The sequence below is a fragment of the Terrapene carolina genome, unplaced genomic scaffold (assembly GCF_002925995.2).
Source record: "Terrapene carolina triunguis isolate 2854851 unplaced genomic scaffold, T_m_triunguis-2.0 Scaffold66, whole genome shotgun sequence".
Lineage (NCBI taxonomy): Eukaryota > Metazoa > Chordata > Testudines > Emydidae > Terrapene > Terrapene triunguis.
The window spans coordinates 21,221,916-21,236,412 of NW_020664417.1; the positions used below are offsets into that span (position 1 = coordinate 21,221,916).

A 14,497-nucleotide genomic window follows, 5' to 3' on the forward strand; every position below is an offset into this window, starting at 1 on the left:
ACCATGCTTTCCATTGACTGTTAGGTGGGTAACCCTCCCAGACATTAAAAATCTAGGTTGTACAGATACATCTTCGCCTAAAAGCTGCTGAATTCAGACAGACTCATCCCTGGAGGGAACAAATTCTAGAGATGAGGGCTCTTCATGGAGAACACTTTGTTGCCCAACGTGGAGGTGCATTCCAGCCGTTTTCTAGTCTCTTCATGTAGAATATAAATAACACTCCAGATCCTCAGCTGCATAGTTAAGACCTTATTACTCATTTCTATTTAAGACAGCATCCAATTTACATGTCATCTTCAAGCTTAAAGTAACACCTTAAAGAAAAGCTGTTATATACATGTCTCACTGATACAAAATTGCAGTACTTTTCTCATAGCCTCTTCCAAGAAAATCTAAGCTTGGTTTTATGTTTTTTGAGTGAGGGCGGGGGGAGAGAAAAGAAGAGTTTGGATTTTTTTTGTCTCATCAACAGGTATCTGTTCATCTTATTCCACATATTGTCTTGTTGGAGTGGCTGACTGCATAAGAGACCTATATCCAGAATTAGATAATTACTCATAACTGGATATGGAAAAAGTTGGGGGCGGGCTAGGGGAGTAGGTAATTTCATTGCAGCTGTCTGGCCCTCTTGTAATTCTGTAAGCCTTATTTTGGGTTATCTCAATGGTCCTTGGCCAGATTTAAAATAGCTTTATGAAATGCCACTGACTTTTTCATCACTCCCATCGTGTTCTGTCCTTGTATTGCTGTATTGCTTCAGTTGACTGTTTGAAGGTGTATGGGGAACACTTGCATCTTTGGAAAAGCCCTGCGCTTGTCTTCACAAAGATGCTTCCTTTCCTTTATAAAAATAATATAAATATTTAAACTCATTAAGAATCAGATTGCAGAATATCAAGAGCTGTGTAGTCAACCTCAAAACAATATCAGCTTGTGGAAATCAGAGGGTTCCTCTTAGGTCTTTTGGAAACATTCACCATAATTTTTATGGCATAGCTGCTGCCAGGGAAGGGGAAAGGATTTCTTACATTTAAATGTTAAATTAAATGTTCTTCTTTGTACAGTATTTCCTATGAAATACTGTTAGCAGATTTATGATGACATTCTAATACAAATTATAAACTACAAAGATGCAAACCACATCTAATTCCACATGACTCACTTGTCTCCTGGCTACTGCAAATGATTATTTTAAATTCCTAGAGCCACTTCTTATGGACTTACACAGTGGAACCATTCAATGTAATATAATATGTAGAATGTAATCAAATGATTTCACTAGCATTATTTTGCCACAGACTATAACTGTCAGTATTAACTCAACCGCAAATGTAGTCATAATGTAATTATATAGTATAGTGGCTTACTAAATACTTTCTGTACAAGGTGATTTCCTTAGGGATGAACTTAAAGAAACCTTAGTGGTGCAGAAATAGCACTGTATGCTGTGGGTCCCATCTCTCTCCAATAAATAATATTTTACTTTTATAAGCGTAATTGTTTTGAATCTTCAGTTAATTTAAAATTTCAGGTGATAAGCTTCCTGATGTGACCAAAACAGACAGGTTTTTGGGAAGTTGCTGTATTAGAAAAGAAATTAGTTCCTTTAAGTTAGTTTTAAAATGAGGTTTCCCATGCTTTGTACCCAGTACTAGTTTCTGTGGCATGAAGGTCTCTCTTGATATTAATGAATGACTGGGAATTGGGTTGATGGCGAGAATGGTTAGTCATGCCATACCCCTTAGGCTAAATTAATGTGTTCATTGCATCTTGTCACACTGAGCACCAAAATACATGCTTTAAATTCACAGGCAGCTCTACTGTGAGTGTCCTTGTTGCAAGGCCGTATATCAGACTGTCACCCAACTTCTCCAGCTTTGTCAAACAACCACTATAAAATAATGCCATATACAGAACAGCATGTTGGATGTTTGTGAAGCTGTGGAAAATTAATACTATTCCACAGAGGTTTTGGTTTTGCACATTTCTGCCCGAGGAAGCTAAAACGTTAGTTGGACAGGTTTGATTTTTAGAACAGATTTTGTATTTTTTTTGTTTTTTGGCAGTGTAAGTGAGGCTTTGTAACACTATATTTGACTAGTTTTGTAAATTGTGTATGTGTTGTAAAGTGTCTGTGTGTCACTGAATGCTGTGTTACTTTGGTTTAGTGTTGATTTTGCTCTGGATGTTATGTGAAAACATGAATTGAGGATGCGACTTGAGGGAAGGCAGAGGTGAAGATTATTAAACTGCACCAAAATAAAGTGCTAACTGCCACTGTGTGCCTCAGTGGGACATAGCTAAGAATACCAGATTCAGGACAAACTGCTGAGAAATAGGGCAGACTCACCCCTAATCTGGTGGTTATTCTAAACTTCTGTTTTACTACACTGGTTAACAGCAAGTCAAAAATGCTGTTTCCTTAGGCATTCCAGCCCTTCCTTCACCAGCCAGCCACTGGACTTTATGATGAGTAGTTATTGAGAACTAATTTAATCAAACAAAGGGTTCTTCTAATCTCAAAAGATCAGGTCAATATATAACTCACATCTTATTCAATCACTGTTGCCAGTCCTTTAGTATCAAATATCTAAAGGTTTATTTATAAGAGAAAAGAAAGAGAAGAGAGTTAAAATGGTCGAAGAATTCATATACATACATTCATTACAAAGTTCGTGTATCAGGTTTGTAGCAGTGATGTTACAGACTGCTGGCTTGTAAAGTCTCTGGTGTCTTCCAGAAGATTGGAAAGTCCTCAGTCCATAGTCACTATGTTCCTCTAGTGTAAATCCATAGTCCAGAGATTAGAGCATTGAAGAGGCAAAATGGAGATGTTGGCTCTTTTATACCTTCTCCCGTGTGGATGGATTTTTTACTGTCCCAAACAAAGTCCCCGGCTCAGTGTGTTGAAAAGTACAGGCACAAGATGGAGTGCAGGGTCACATGAGCAAGTCACATGCCATTACCCATATTCTGGCTAAAGCTTTCACAGGAAGGCTCACCAGGCGGGGACGAGCTTCTTCTGTGGCCTACTGTGGTGTTTAATGGGCCATCAATTGAATAGTCCATTCACAATGTGCAGTCTGGCTCCAATGTAGATTTTATGTGGTGGGTGTTACTCAGGAATATAGCACCTATGTAGGATGCCAGCACTAGGGTGACCATGTGTCTGGTTTTCAACTGGAACACCCGGTCGAAAAGGGACCCTTGCAGCTCCTGTCAGCACCGCTGGCTGGGCCGTTGACTGTCCTGTTGGTGGCATCGCACAGCAGGGCTTGCAGGCTCCCAGGAAGCAGCCAGCATGTCCCCCCTCCAGCTCCTATGTGTAGGGGCCCCATGTGCCGGGAGCTGCGGGGGCGGCACCTGCTGACAGGGCAGTGCACAGAGCCACCTGGCCACGCCTCTGTGTAGGAGCTGGATGGGGGACATGCCACTGTTTCCAAGAGCTGCTTGAAGTAAGCGCCGCCCGGAGCCTGCACCCCTGAACTCCTCCTGGGCCCCAACCCCTGCTCCAGCCCTGAACCCCATCCCGACCTACGAACCCCTCAGTACAAGCCTAGAGCACCCTCCTGCACCCCAAACCCCTCATCTCCAGCCCCACCCCAGAACCTGCATCCCCAGTCAGAGCCCTCACAACCCCCTGCACTCCAACCCTCAGCCTGGAGCCCCCTTCTGCACCCCAAATCCCTCAGCCCCAGCCCCCATCAGAGCCCGCACCCCCATCTGCAGCCCTCACTCCTCCCCCAACCCCTTACCCCAGCCCGGAGCCCCCTCCTGCACACTGAACCTGTTATTTCTGGCCCTACCCCGAACCCACACCCTCAGCCCAGATCCCATACCTCCTCCCACACCCCAACCCCCTGCCTCAGCCCAGAGTCCCCTCCCATAGTCCGAACCCCTTGGCTCCACCCCCCAGCCCGGAGCTCCTCCTGCACCCCAACCCCTTCATCCCTGGCCCCATGCCAGAGCCCTTACCCCCAGCCGGAGTCCTCACCCCCTCTCGCATGCCAACCCACTGCCTCAGCCTGGAGCTCCCTCCCCCACTCTGAACTCCTCATTTCTGGCCCCACCTTGGAGTCCTCACCCCCTCCCCTGAGCCAGCCTGGTGAAAATGAGTGAGTGAGTGAAGGTGGGGAGAGCAAGCGACAGAGGGGGGGAATGGAGTGAGAAGGGGCAGGACATGGGTGGGGCCTTGGAGGAGGGGCGGGGAAGGGTGTGGGGCAAGGGTGTTCGGTTTTGCGCGAGTAGAAAGTTGGCAACCCTAGCCAGCGCATAGCCAATATTTATAACTTCAGATAGAAAAATGATTCATGCATATAAACAGGATAATCATATTTAGCATATCATAACTTTGCCATTGACACCTTACAGGATATAGTTTGCACAAGATGTGTTGCAATTGTTTAAATGGCAATATCAATTATATAAATGGTCATATCTCAGTCATACAGCATCACACTAATGTACGGTACTTTTAACTAATAGCAGAAGTCATAGCTAGATACAGGAATGGAGCCTAGATTCTAAAGTGATGGATGTATTCACAATTTTTAAGAGACAAGATATTTCTACTCTTTTAGTTAGCAGCACAAGATTAAACTACTGCATGGTCACCCTAGAAAGTAGGGCCAAATTCTGCCTTTCAGTATGAATTCTTTGACAGTTGTTGCGGAAATTAGAGAGCAGAATAGAGTCCTCTGGGCCAAATCCTTCTCCTCAGAGCATGGGCCATGTGATTGTGCTGTGTAAGGAACAGGAAGTGGGGAGTTTGTGTGGGCTGGGAGTAGATGAGGATTTCTTCCCATTTCCAGGCTGCAAAATGATAGTATATTCACTGTATTAACTAATATAGTCTCTGAGTTTCTGTGCCTGTTTTTTCCTTTATTACATAGGGAATGGCTGGTAGACTGGTGAGTCTGTTTGCAAGTCCAGTGCCCTGACTCTTCCCCCATTTCACCTCCAAAATCTCCATGTGCATTGTGGTCCAAGGAGTGCTTATGGAGCTGTGCCTGCCAACTTAATTGGGGTAGCTGGCTGCTGGAATTGTCCCTTAGCTCTTCACAGAATAGAAAAATAACTTTCTAATCTCTGGCAGTTTTTAGAAAATAATCTCTTTAACAAGACTGCCCGCTGTTCTATCATTTTGTTGGATAAAAAGAAATTCAAGGGATATTGCAAATGCTGGTCATCCTAAAACATAAATGTAGTTGTTCTGCTTTGTAAGTATATGCACATAGACTATGGCATACTATGGGATAAAGGAGGGGATGTGTCACTGAAAGATCCCATAAGGGAGAGCAGGCAGGAGACCCAGGCCCAACCCCTGCTCTGCCCCATGCCCTGCCCCCACTCCATCCTTTCCCCGAAGCCTCCACCCCTGTCCATCCTCTTCCTGCCCCCGTCCCACCTCTTTCCCACCCTGTTCTGCCCCTCCCCTGCCTCTTACTGCTCCCCCCTGCTCCTTCCCATACCCCCAGTGCCTTCTGCACACCGCTGAACAGCTGATCACAGCGGGTGGGAGGCACTGGGAGGGAGGGGAAGGAACTGATCCACGGGGCTGCTGATGGGCGCTGAGCATCCACTATTTTTTTTTTCCATGGTGCTCCAGCCCCAGAGCACCCACAGAGTCAGTGCCTATGATTGAGGCAGGAAGATTTTATGGGGAGGGAGGGCCATGTGCATCATGAAGCCTACCATAAATACAGAGAGCTTGGATAAGCATTTTGAGAGAGACCCTCAGTTGGTGTCAGTTGTCGTAGCTCCATTGACTTTCATGCAGCTTTGTTAGTTTATACCAGATTATGATCTGTCCCCTAACTTTTGATAAATATGAATATTTATCAGGCTGGAGAACGGAGGTGGAGGGGAATCCTGTGTATATTAATCCAGAGTTTTTGTACAGTTATTTGAAGAGATACAGCTCATCATCTGCTCCTGCAGCTTGGAGGAGCATAAAGCACTGTGGGAGCATTACAAACACTCCTATCTGTAGGTCTACTGGCCTATACAAAGCCCACAGGGGGATTCTCAGGACATAGTGTAGTGCTTATATGTCCCTTCCCTTCCTCATCAATTTAGTGTCTGACCCCATCACAGGCCTTGAGGAATTATTTCCCTACCTCACCAGAAAGCTGCAAGGATTATTACCCCAATTTTACTGCTGAGGAATTAAGGCACAGAGGATCTGATCCACAGCCCATTAACTCCCGTTGATTTCAGTGGGTGTTGGATTAGGCCTAAAGAGGTTATGACTTGCCCAAAGTCATGCATTAAGTGTGGCAGAGCGGGGGCTAAAACCCTGAGTCCTAGTCTAGTGCCTTAATCACACACACCACCATCCTTCCTCTTGCCTTTCCGCTATTCTTGCCTGCATCTTTCTATCCCAGCTCACTAGAGAGTAAGATTCTAGTACATTTCACTATCCTGCCTCTCACAAGGATGAAGCCGTCTAGAAATGTGGATTGGATGATGCACTATCGTCACCTATTATCACTTATTCAATGACATTTTAAAATCATAACCAAAAGAGAGATTAGATATTTTTGCTGATGACTCAGACTTTGCAGTTGTACAAAGGTGGATCAACATTATTATCCCCGTTTTACGTTTGGAGAAGCCGTGGCACTGAGTCGTTAAGTCACTGACTGAATTACAATCTTCTGTTAATGTCATAAACAGGACACCTGGATTCAGTTCCTAACTCCTTTATAGCAACTAGATAATGCTGCTTTCGTTATGAATTAACTTCTGCTGTTTAAAAGTTGTCAATAGGAAGTGGTAACTATCCAATTGCTGCTGACACTATCTGACAAGCAGCATTGTTTCTGTGGCTTCATAAAATTAAGTTGCACCATATCTAGTTACTGTACCTTTAGCTGTTTTGTCACTTTAGATGCCACTGGAAACTTGAGCACTCATTAGCATTATGTGAGACTTTAACAAAATCTTTCTGCCAGTTCAGTTACTTCACTGACAGTAGTGTTAATGACTTAAAATATTCAGCAATGTAGCGAGACAATGTTAGCTGAAATTGAAAATGCTGCACTTGCATTCCCGGGTGTTGTGCAAAGCCTTGTTTCAGCAGATATTGAGCTTAAGGCAGAGAAGCATTTTAATCCTTTTGTGGTGAATGGTGAAAACTGTATTAACCCATGAAATAAGCAAGGAAAAGGGCCCCAGGGAACAGGTAGAAGTGTCTTGTAAAGGAGGAAGGAAGGAGCTTTTAAATACCTATTAATTTAATAGTGCACCCATATGTTTTTAACTGAAATGGGAACCCTTGTAAAACTTAACATACTGGTACATAAAACATTTCACTGTTTGATTGCTTTCAATTTATTCATTGCACAAGTTCCTGCCTCCTTTTACAATAACACTGCACTGCTTTATATATCACTGTGTGATGTGAGGAAAGAACTTTTCTTAATTAGTTGTGAAGATCCTGTTAACATGTAGTACCTGTAAAATGGAATTACTGTGGGCAATGTCATCTTGTCTGAATTTCTCCTTAAAAAATTGTTTACTCTGTCTCTTTATTTTTATATATAATAGTTATTAAAATCTGCATTGTACAGCTGTGATGTAGAACAGTTATTTGACTTCAGTTTCTCTTAGTTCTAAGCATTCACTTCAGTAACAGTATTAAAAAAAAAACCCCACTCCGGGCTGACCCTAGCTACTCTGGGGCCCTATGCAGCCCCCTCCGCCCCACAGGGGGGAGGGCAGGCTGGCTTGGGGGGCAGGGAGGAACCTCCCCCCTGCACTCACTGGCGGCATGGCTGAGGCCGGGTTGCTGCACTTCCCGCCGCTGGTGAGTGCAGGCCCAGCCCTGCTGCAGTCCTCAGGGGAGTGGGGGCAGGGCTGGGGTGGGGGCTTTGGGGAAGGGGCGGGGCTGGGGCGGAGCAGGGGTGGGAAGAGGCGGGGCAGGGGCTGGAGCAGCACGTAGCTGTGCAGGGCACTAGGAAATTTGGTGCCCCAAATTTTCTGGTGCCCTACGCAGCTGCATACTTTGTGTATGGGTAGGGACGGCCCTGCCCCCACTAAATTTAAAGCTAATTTTAGTGCTTGTAGAGGTGCCAGACTGCTAGCCCTAGATATTGAAGTTCTCCTTTTAGACAGAGAAATTAGTGGTGGTAATGCAAGCCTCCCTACACCACCCTCCCAGCATACCTCAGTGCTAATCTAAAGAGACTATGCATCAGGGTGAGAGGGAAGTTCTATTAATGAAACTACAAACAGTACCAGTTGTGATGGTGGACTTTAGGTTATGGACTGAGACCACCGACTCGTCGTGTATTGGCCTCTGAACTGTGTGTAGTAATGACTCTTGGCTACTACAGGATTTGAATATGGCTTAGATGTGAATTTTTTTGTAGTCCTTACTGGTCCCTTGGTTTGGGGGAGGATGGAATTTCCCTTCCCCACACTGACCCCATAAAGCCCAAGTATCACTTCAAGAAAGTAGAGAGAATGACATTTGCTGTGATTAATCCCAGTGAAATCAGTGGTGTGACTCCTCTCATAAACAGGGCCTCAGGACTGGGATCCCAGTCATTATGGACAGCCCTAGTGCAAGGTAACAATGTTGAATAAGTATAAAAAATTAATATGTATAAAAATTAAATTGGGGGAAGATAACTCATTTTCTTATTATTCATTTTAGTAACGTTATTATCAGAAATAATGGATTTATGCATATTTCCATAGATTCCTCCACACTGTGGCTCTTCTTCCAATGTGAATGGTGTGCCTGAACTATTCCATTGCATAAGTCCTGAAGGTAAGCACTTAAACCACTGTTTGCTACTAACCTTCACAAAATCTTTGTTCACCTTTAAGTGACTTTGTTAGCTCGGTGATACTAGACAACTGCTAGCAATCTGTCAGATTTTAATCTTAATATTGCCCTTTTACCAAATGGTAGCAGATTTTTAGACCTTACAGGTCAGTTTCCCATTGGAAGACAAATCAATGTCAGGCTATTATCACAGAATATACCTACGCCTTGTTTCCTTTAACAAAATGTCACAAAATGCACAAATCCCTCTTTCAGAACCGTGAGCTGAAGCCACCACTGTCCTCTTACAAAGAGGCAGCTGTCTTGAGCCTCTTTCTCTTCTGAGTTCCCCTGGAATCTCACTGCTCAAAACATTGACTCAGCTCCCTGGAATTTACACCTGGGAAACCCTCTAACCCAAAGTTAGGTCACATGGTCTTGCAATATGGCCTGGCCATTTACCCTTCTTTTATGCTGTTGTTATGCAAACAACACACAGGAATTTCGGAAAAGGTTTCACTGTCCAGAACATGCTTTAATCCACACAATCCCATTAACGACTGCCTGGATGCAGAGAGAGTTTCATCCTGAGTGCTTAACCTCAACAACTCATAACATGCATGCCATAGCAATGTCTTCATTAATACACTCCCTTTTATAACTTGATTTAATATGTTACAAGCGACAGCTCTAGTCTAAAATTTTTCTTTATGTATTGACTTCAGGACTGGGGCCCCCCATTTCAAGAAGATTTCTTTGTTTCTAAAGATCTGACCTGAGGTATTCAGCCTGCCAGCATTCAAGGTTTTCCACCCAGTCCATCTTTATAGCATTATACTAGTCCATATTTATAATCATCTCCTTGCTCCCAAGCAACATTATCCCCAGCTGCAGCTTCACCAAGTCATTCTGGAAAAAGCTGTAGGATGCAAAATGAATAAAAAAAACCTACTCTTCAGTCAAATCCCAATGGGCACTTTAGAGTGATACAGTCAGCCCATTCATGGAAATTATGAACATTGTGTCTATGGTGACCCCGCAAAAGTAAGGTGTTTGCAGTTGGACTGGAACTGTTGTCTTCCTCATGGTAGCCCATTTTGCTGCAAGTGGAGCCATCAGACCAGCCAGGCCCCCTATTCTAAACTTACCTTTTCAGTTCTGTAGGAGATCATATTATGGATAAATCTCTGTGACCATTGTGGGAACTTTGTTAATCTTTTTGTTTTTCATTAAAAAATAATCTGTTGAGAATAGGGAGGCTAGTAAAGCATTCGTGATCTTGTTCCTACAAAAATACTTGCAAATTGATGTCTCTTAATGTCTGTGAAAGAGTGATTGTAGTCAGAGTGGGAGAGCAAGACAAGAAACTTAATAAAGAACAGGTTTTAAGGCCATGATCTTTTTTGTCCCTACTTTACTTGACGTCTATTTCCAATGTAGATAGAAGTGTTGCTATGATCTAAAACTAGTTCTTGTCTCCCTTTAATAAAGCGATTAAGTCTTTAAAATGGGATGACACTATTATACTGTAGAATTAACTGGTTTTAAGGAAAGATACAATGTTATAAAAAAAGTAACATTAGCAGTTATAAAATTTATCTGTAGTTTGACACTATGACAAGAAATTTGGTACATAGAATTTCAGTGCCAAATTTTCTAGACGAATGGGACCTGACTAGCTCTTTAATGAAACAAATCAAAGACGATGAGATCCATAGGCAATATTGTCAGTAAAATGTAATGTCTCTTGAATGTTTTTGGTTTAATTGTAATACACAAGCAAAGTGTAATTGCAGTCTTCAATATTTGGTTGGATATGTTGTTGCACCTTAGAGAAAGTCTTGCATGGGTGGTTTAGCCAAGAGACTTGTATGATAGCTGCTGTCTGTGCTAAGCAAGAAGGAGTCGAGTTGTTACATTTTTTATGATATAAGAAGGGCCTCAAACAACATAAAATATCTTTCATTAGTGATCTGAAATTTTCCTCATTAGTTAAATGCATAAATAACTGTCTTTTTTCATTACCAAATTTTTACTGTTTTTCGTGAATTTGTAATTCCGTTCCTTTTTTTCCTTTTTTTGTGCTCAAGGAAAACGCCAATGAAAAATAAATTTTAAAAAGAAGGCCCTCTTAATAAAAAGCTAAATGTGTCAAGACATAGCTGGAGTTAAATATTTAACTAGAATTTCTGTCACCTTTGGGATTTGTCAACATAGAAATGACAATAATATATTAATGTTTTCCCTATATGTTAACAAGGACAAGAAGGTCACACAGCTCTGATTAAGCTTTACCAGTTCTTGTTGCTGTTTTGAAATAAAAACAAAGGGACAAATTGTACTGAACATAGTTTATTTTTACATTCCCATTTTGTATCTAGGAATATCTACACTATACTCTTGAACTCTGTGGGGATATGCCATATTGCTGATGTCTCAACTTACATTATTGTCCTTGCTTTTTGTGCAGGTGTGAATGGAAACAAGTGCTCAGGGTCATCCACTATTCTTGAGAAATACAGAGTGGGAAAGGTGATTGGTGATGGCAATTTTGCTGTAGTAAAGGAGTGCGTAGAACGGTAAGCAAGGAAGTTGTTTAGCTATTTTTCAGTTCTATTTCTTTTATTCTGTTGATTTAATTAAACAGAATCCGGTGTGTATGTCTGAGACAGAGTGTGTATATACAGTATGTAGAAAATATACACACAGGTATACATAGTATAAATGTATGTCTATCAATAGTATGTATGACCAAACAAAAAAAAAAATCACAAAAAGTCATGATCGTGCAAAAATGAGAAATAAATATGGCTTATTCTTCTTCGAGTGATTGCTCATGTCCATTCAATTTAGGTGTGTGTGCTCACCACATGCACCGGTGCCAGAAGTTTTTCCCTCAGCAGTATTCATAGGGGACCGGCTCTGGCGCCCCCTGGAGTGGTGTGTGTATGCTGCGGCGTATAGGGCACCACCAGTCCCCTCCACTCTGTTCCTTCTTGCCACCAGTGACGGTGCATGGAACTCATGCTACTTCAGCTAGAACTGTTGCTTTTCTTTTGTTTGAACTCATTTGCCTCTTGCAGATATTACTGTGTATAGTTTCCCTCTAGTTTAGTTCAACCTATTTGTTAAGTTAGAGATTTAGTAGGTCCCTAAAGGGACTTCGCTTTAGGAGGGGCGGTCTAGGCTTTAAACCTTGCGATCGCTGTAAAAGGCCCATGCCCATTAGCAATCCACATAATAGTTGTTTATGGTGCTTGGGTGAAGGTCACATTAGTGATAAGTGCAAAATCTGCAAGTCCTTCAAGCCCAGGACAAAGAAGGAGCATGACATTCATTTGAAGGCGCTTCTGATGGAGTCTGCCCTTTCCCCGATGCTGGAGCAGCGCTCCGATTCAGCGCCGAGCACTGTGACCTTGGTGCACAGCGTCCCGCTGATACTGTCTACGAGCTGGCACTGGTCTCCTTCCGTGGCTCCAGCCAAGAAGCCCAGGAAGATGGGGCAATGAAGGTCTCCAGCTTCCCTCAAGGGAAAGGACAAGTCTGGGGTGGACCAAGGCCCTGTCTCTGATGCCTCTTCACACCCTTGGGGATTCCGGGCCGCAGCTCAGGTCGAGCGGTGTAGCCCAGCCTGCTCCCCACCGGATAGCGGTGGAGGTCCTCGTCAGCTCTGGGTGCCATCCACACCAGAGGCCCTCAAAGCGGCGCAAGACATTATGTCCCTCCTGGTGCCAGGGTAAGCCGGCATTGGGACCACCACAGTCTCCACCTTTCTGGCACCGCTCTCTGTCGCAGGGGATGTTCCACCAACGGTCGCCCTCTCGCAGCCAACACACTTCTGACCGTGATAGGCAGAAGTTTTGCAGCCCATTCCGGTCTCCAGACCTCGGATAAGGGCAGAGAGGCTCGAGGCACAGCTCATGGTGACTGGGCGCAGACCTTTGGAGGCACGCGCCGCCCAGCAGGAGTTTTGGCGTCGGTGCCCGGAATCTCCGTGGCACCAGTGCTGCTCCAGGGACAGGTCGAGGGGCCGACAGTGCCAATCCCCCAGGGTGGCGTCTCCACGTGCAGCTACATCTTCATGATGCCAAGCCCACTCTAGTTCCCGATCCTGCTCCACGTTCCGGTACCGCTCATTAAACGTGAGGCATAGATTGCTGGCCCAGGGCCATCGCGGATCTGCCAAGCGCCGTTGGTCACTGAGGCCCTAAACAGGGCACTTGGCAAGGTCAGCCAGATCCAGCTCCAGGAGGGCAACCGGTACTGATCGGGACAGAGGCACCAATCAGCCTCGTTTTGGTCGCAGGGAAGCAACTCTGGCTCAGGTTCGAAGCAAGGTTTCATAGCGGCGGGACAGGCTCCGGCACCTAGGGTGCAGCCTACGTCGGCTGCATTGCAGCTGGACCTGTGGCCTCAGACTCTGTGGCCAGCACAGTGGTACCCATAGAACCCATGGGGGTTCACTCAGCCCCCTCAGGCCACCTGCTCAGTGTCCAGAGCTTCAGAGAGACTGGCTACCTCCCCCACTCCAGCCCAAGAGGCCTCGACTGCAGGCACCCCGCAGGCACAGGAGGAAGTGGGCGAGCAAGCCACTGGACCGCCTATGGTTGCGGAGGACCCCTTGGAACCGGCTTCCTCCTCCTCATCACCAGACAAGGCCATAGTGGGGCTCCCTCCACCAGTGCCCCAGGATGATCCTAAGGCGCATCAGGAGCTGTTAAAGAGGGTTGCTGCCAACTTGGGCCTCCAGGTGGAGGAGTTAGAGGAACTCTCAGATTCCCTCCTTAATGTTCTCTGCCCTGTGGCCCCAGCTAGGGTAGCTTTTCCCCTACATGAGGTGGTCACCAAAATTACAAATGCCCTCTGGCAAATCTCCTCCTCCTTGCCTCTGATCTCCAAGAGGGTGGAGCGCAAGTACTTTGTGCTTTCTAAGGGCCACGAGTACCTTTATACCCACCCAGCTCCCAATTCCCTAGTGGTAGAGGCGGTCAACCATAGGGAGAGACAGGGTCAACCGGGGGCTACCCCTAAGAATAAAGACTCAAGGAGACTGGACTTGTTTGGGCGTAAAGTTTATTCGTCCAGTCTACAGTTGCGGGTGGCCAACCATCAGGCCTTACTAGGCCTCTATGATTTTAATATGTGACAGGCCATAACCAAGCTCAAGAGCGCCCTTCCTGAGGCTTGTAGGAAGGTGTTCCAAGCGATCCTGGATGAGGGTTCAACTGCAGCCAGAGCAGCTCTCCAGGTGGCATTGGACATGGCAGACACCGCTGCCTGTACCAGGGCATCGGCCATCTTGTTGCGTAGGTGGCTGCTCCTCTCTGGTCTTTCCTCGGAGGCTCAGCAGTCAATGTAAGGCCTCCCTTTCGATGTGCACGCCCTGTTTGCAGAACAGATGGACATTAAGCTTCGTGGCCTGAAAGATTCCCTCACGAGCCTGAAAACACTGGGCCTGTACGTCCCCGGCCCTGCCTGCAAGCGGTTTAAGCTGTAGCAGCCTCAGAGCTAGGGGAACCACCCTCGCCAGGAGCCTCCCCACAAAAGATCCAGGGGCTACAAGAAGCACCCTGGCCGCCAACCCCCGTCTACATCCCAGACGGGCTCAACACGCTGTAAGCAGACAGGCTAGCGCTCGTTTTGAGGGTATGCCAGAGGGTGACCTACCGGACTGTTCCCCAGATCCTTCCTCCCCTCTGTTTGCCAACCACCTTTCTT

General features: G+C 45.3%; 1 protein-coding gene across 5 annotated transcripts in view; it reads left to right on the plus strand.

The window, feature by feature from the left end:
* Positions 1-14,497, plus strand: part of DCLK2 (doublecortin like kinase 2) — a 136,092-nt gene that overhangs the window by 76,964 nt on the left and 44,631 nt on the right. For all 5 annotated transcript variants that reach the window (XR_003899762.1, XR_003899763.1, XM_026647845.2 and 2 more), the window contains 2 exons: positions 8,710-8,782; positions 11,250-11,358. Coding sequence is in view for 3 of the 5 variants with exons in the window: in XM_026647845.2 (XP_026503630.1) it covers positions 8,710-8,782; positions 11,250-11,358 (182 nt within the window). In the remaining 2 variants the exon portion in view is untranslated. The remainder of the gene's footprint in view (positions 1-8,709; positions 8,783-11,249; positions 11,359-14,497) is intronic.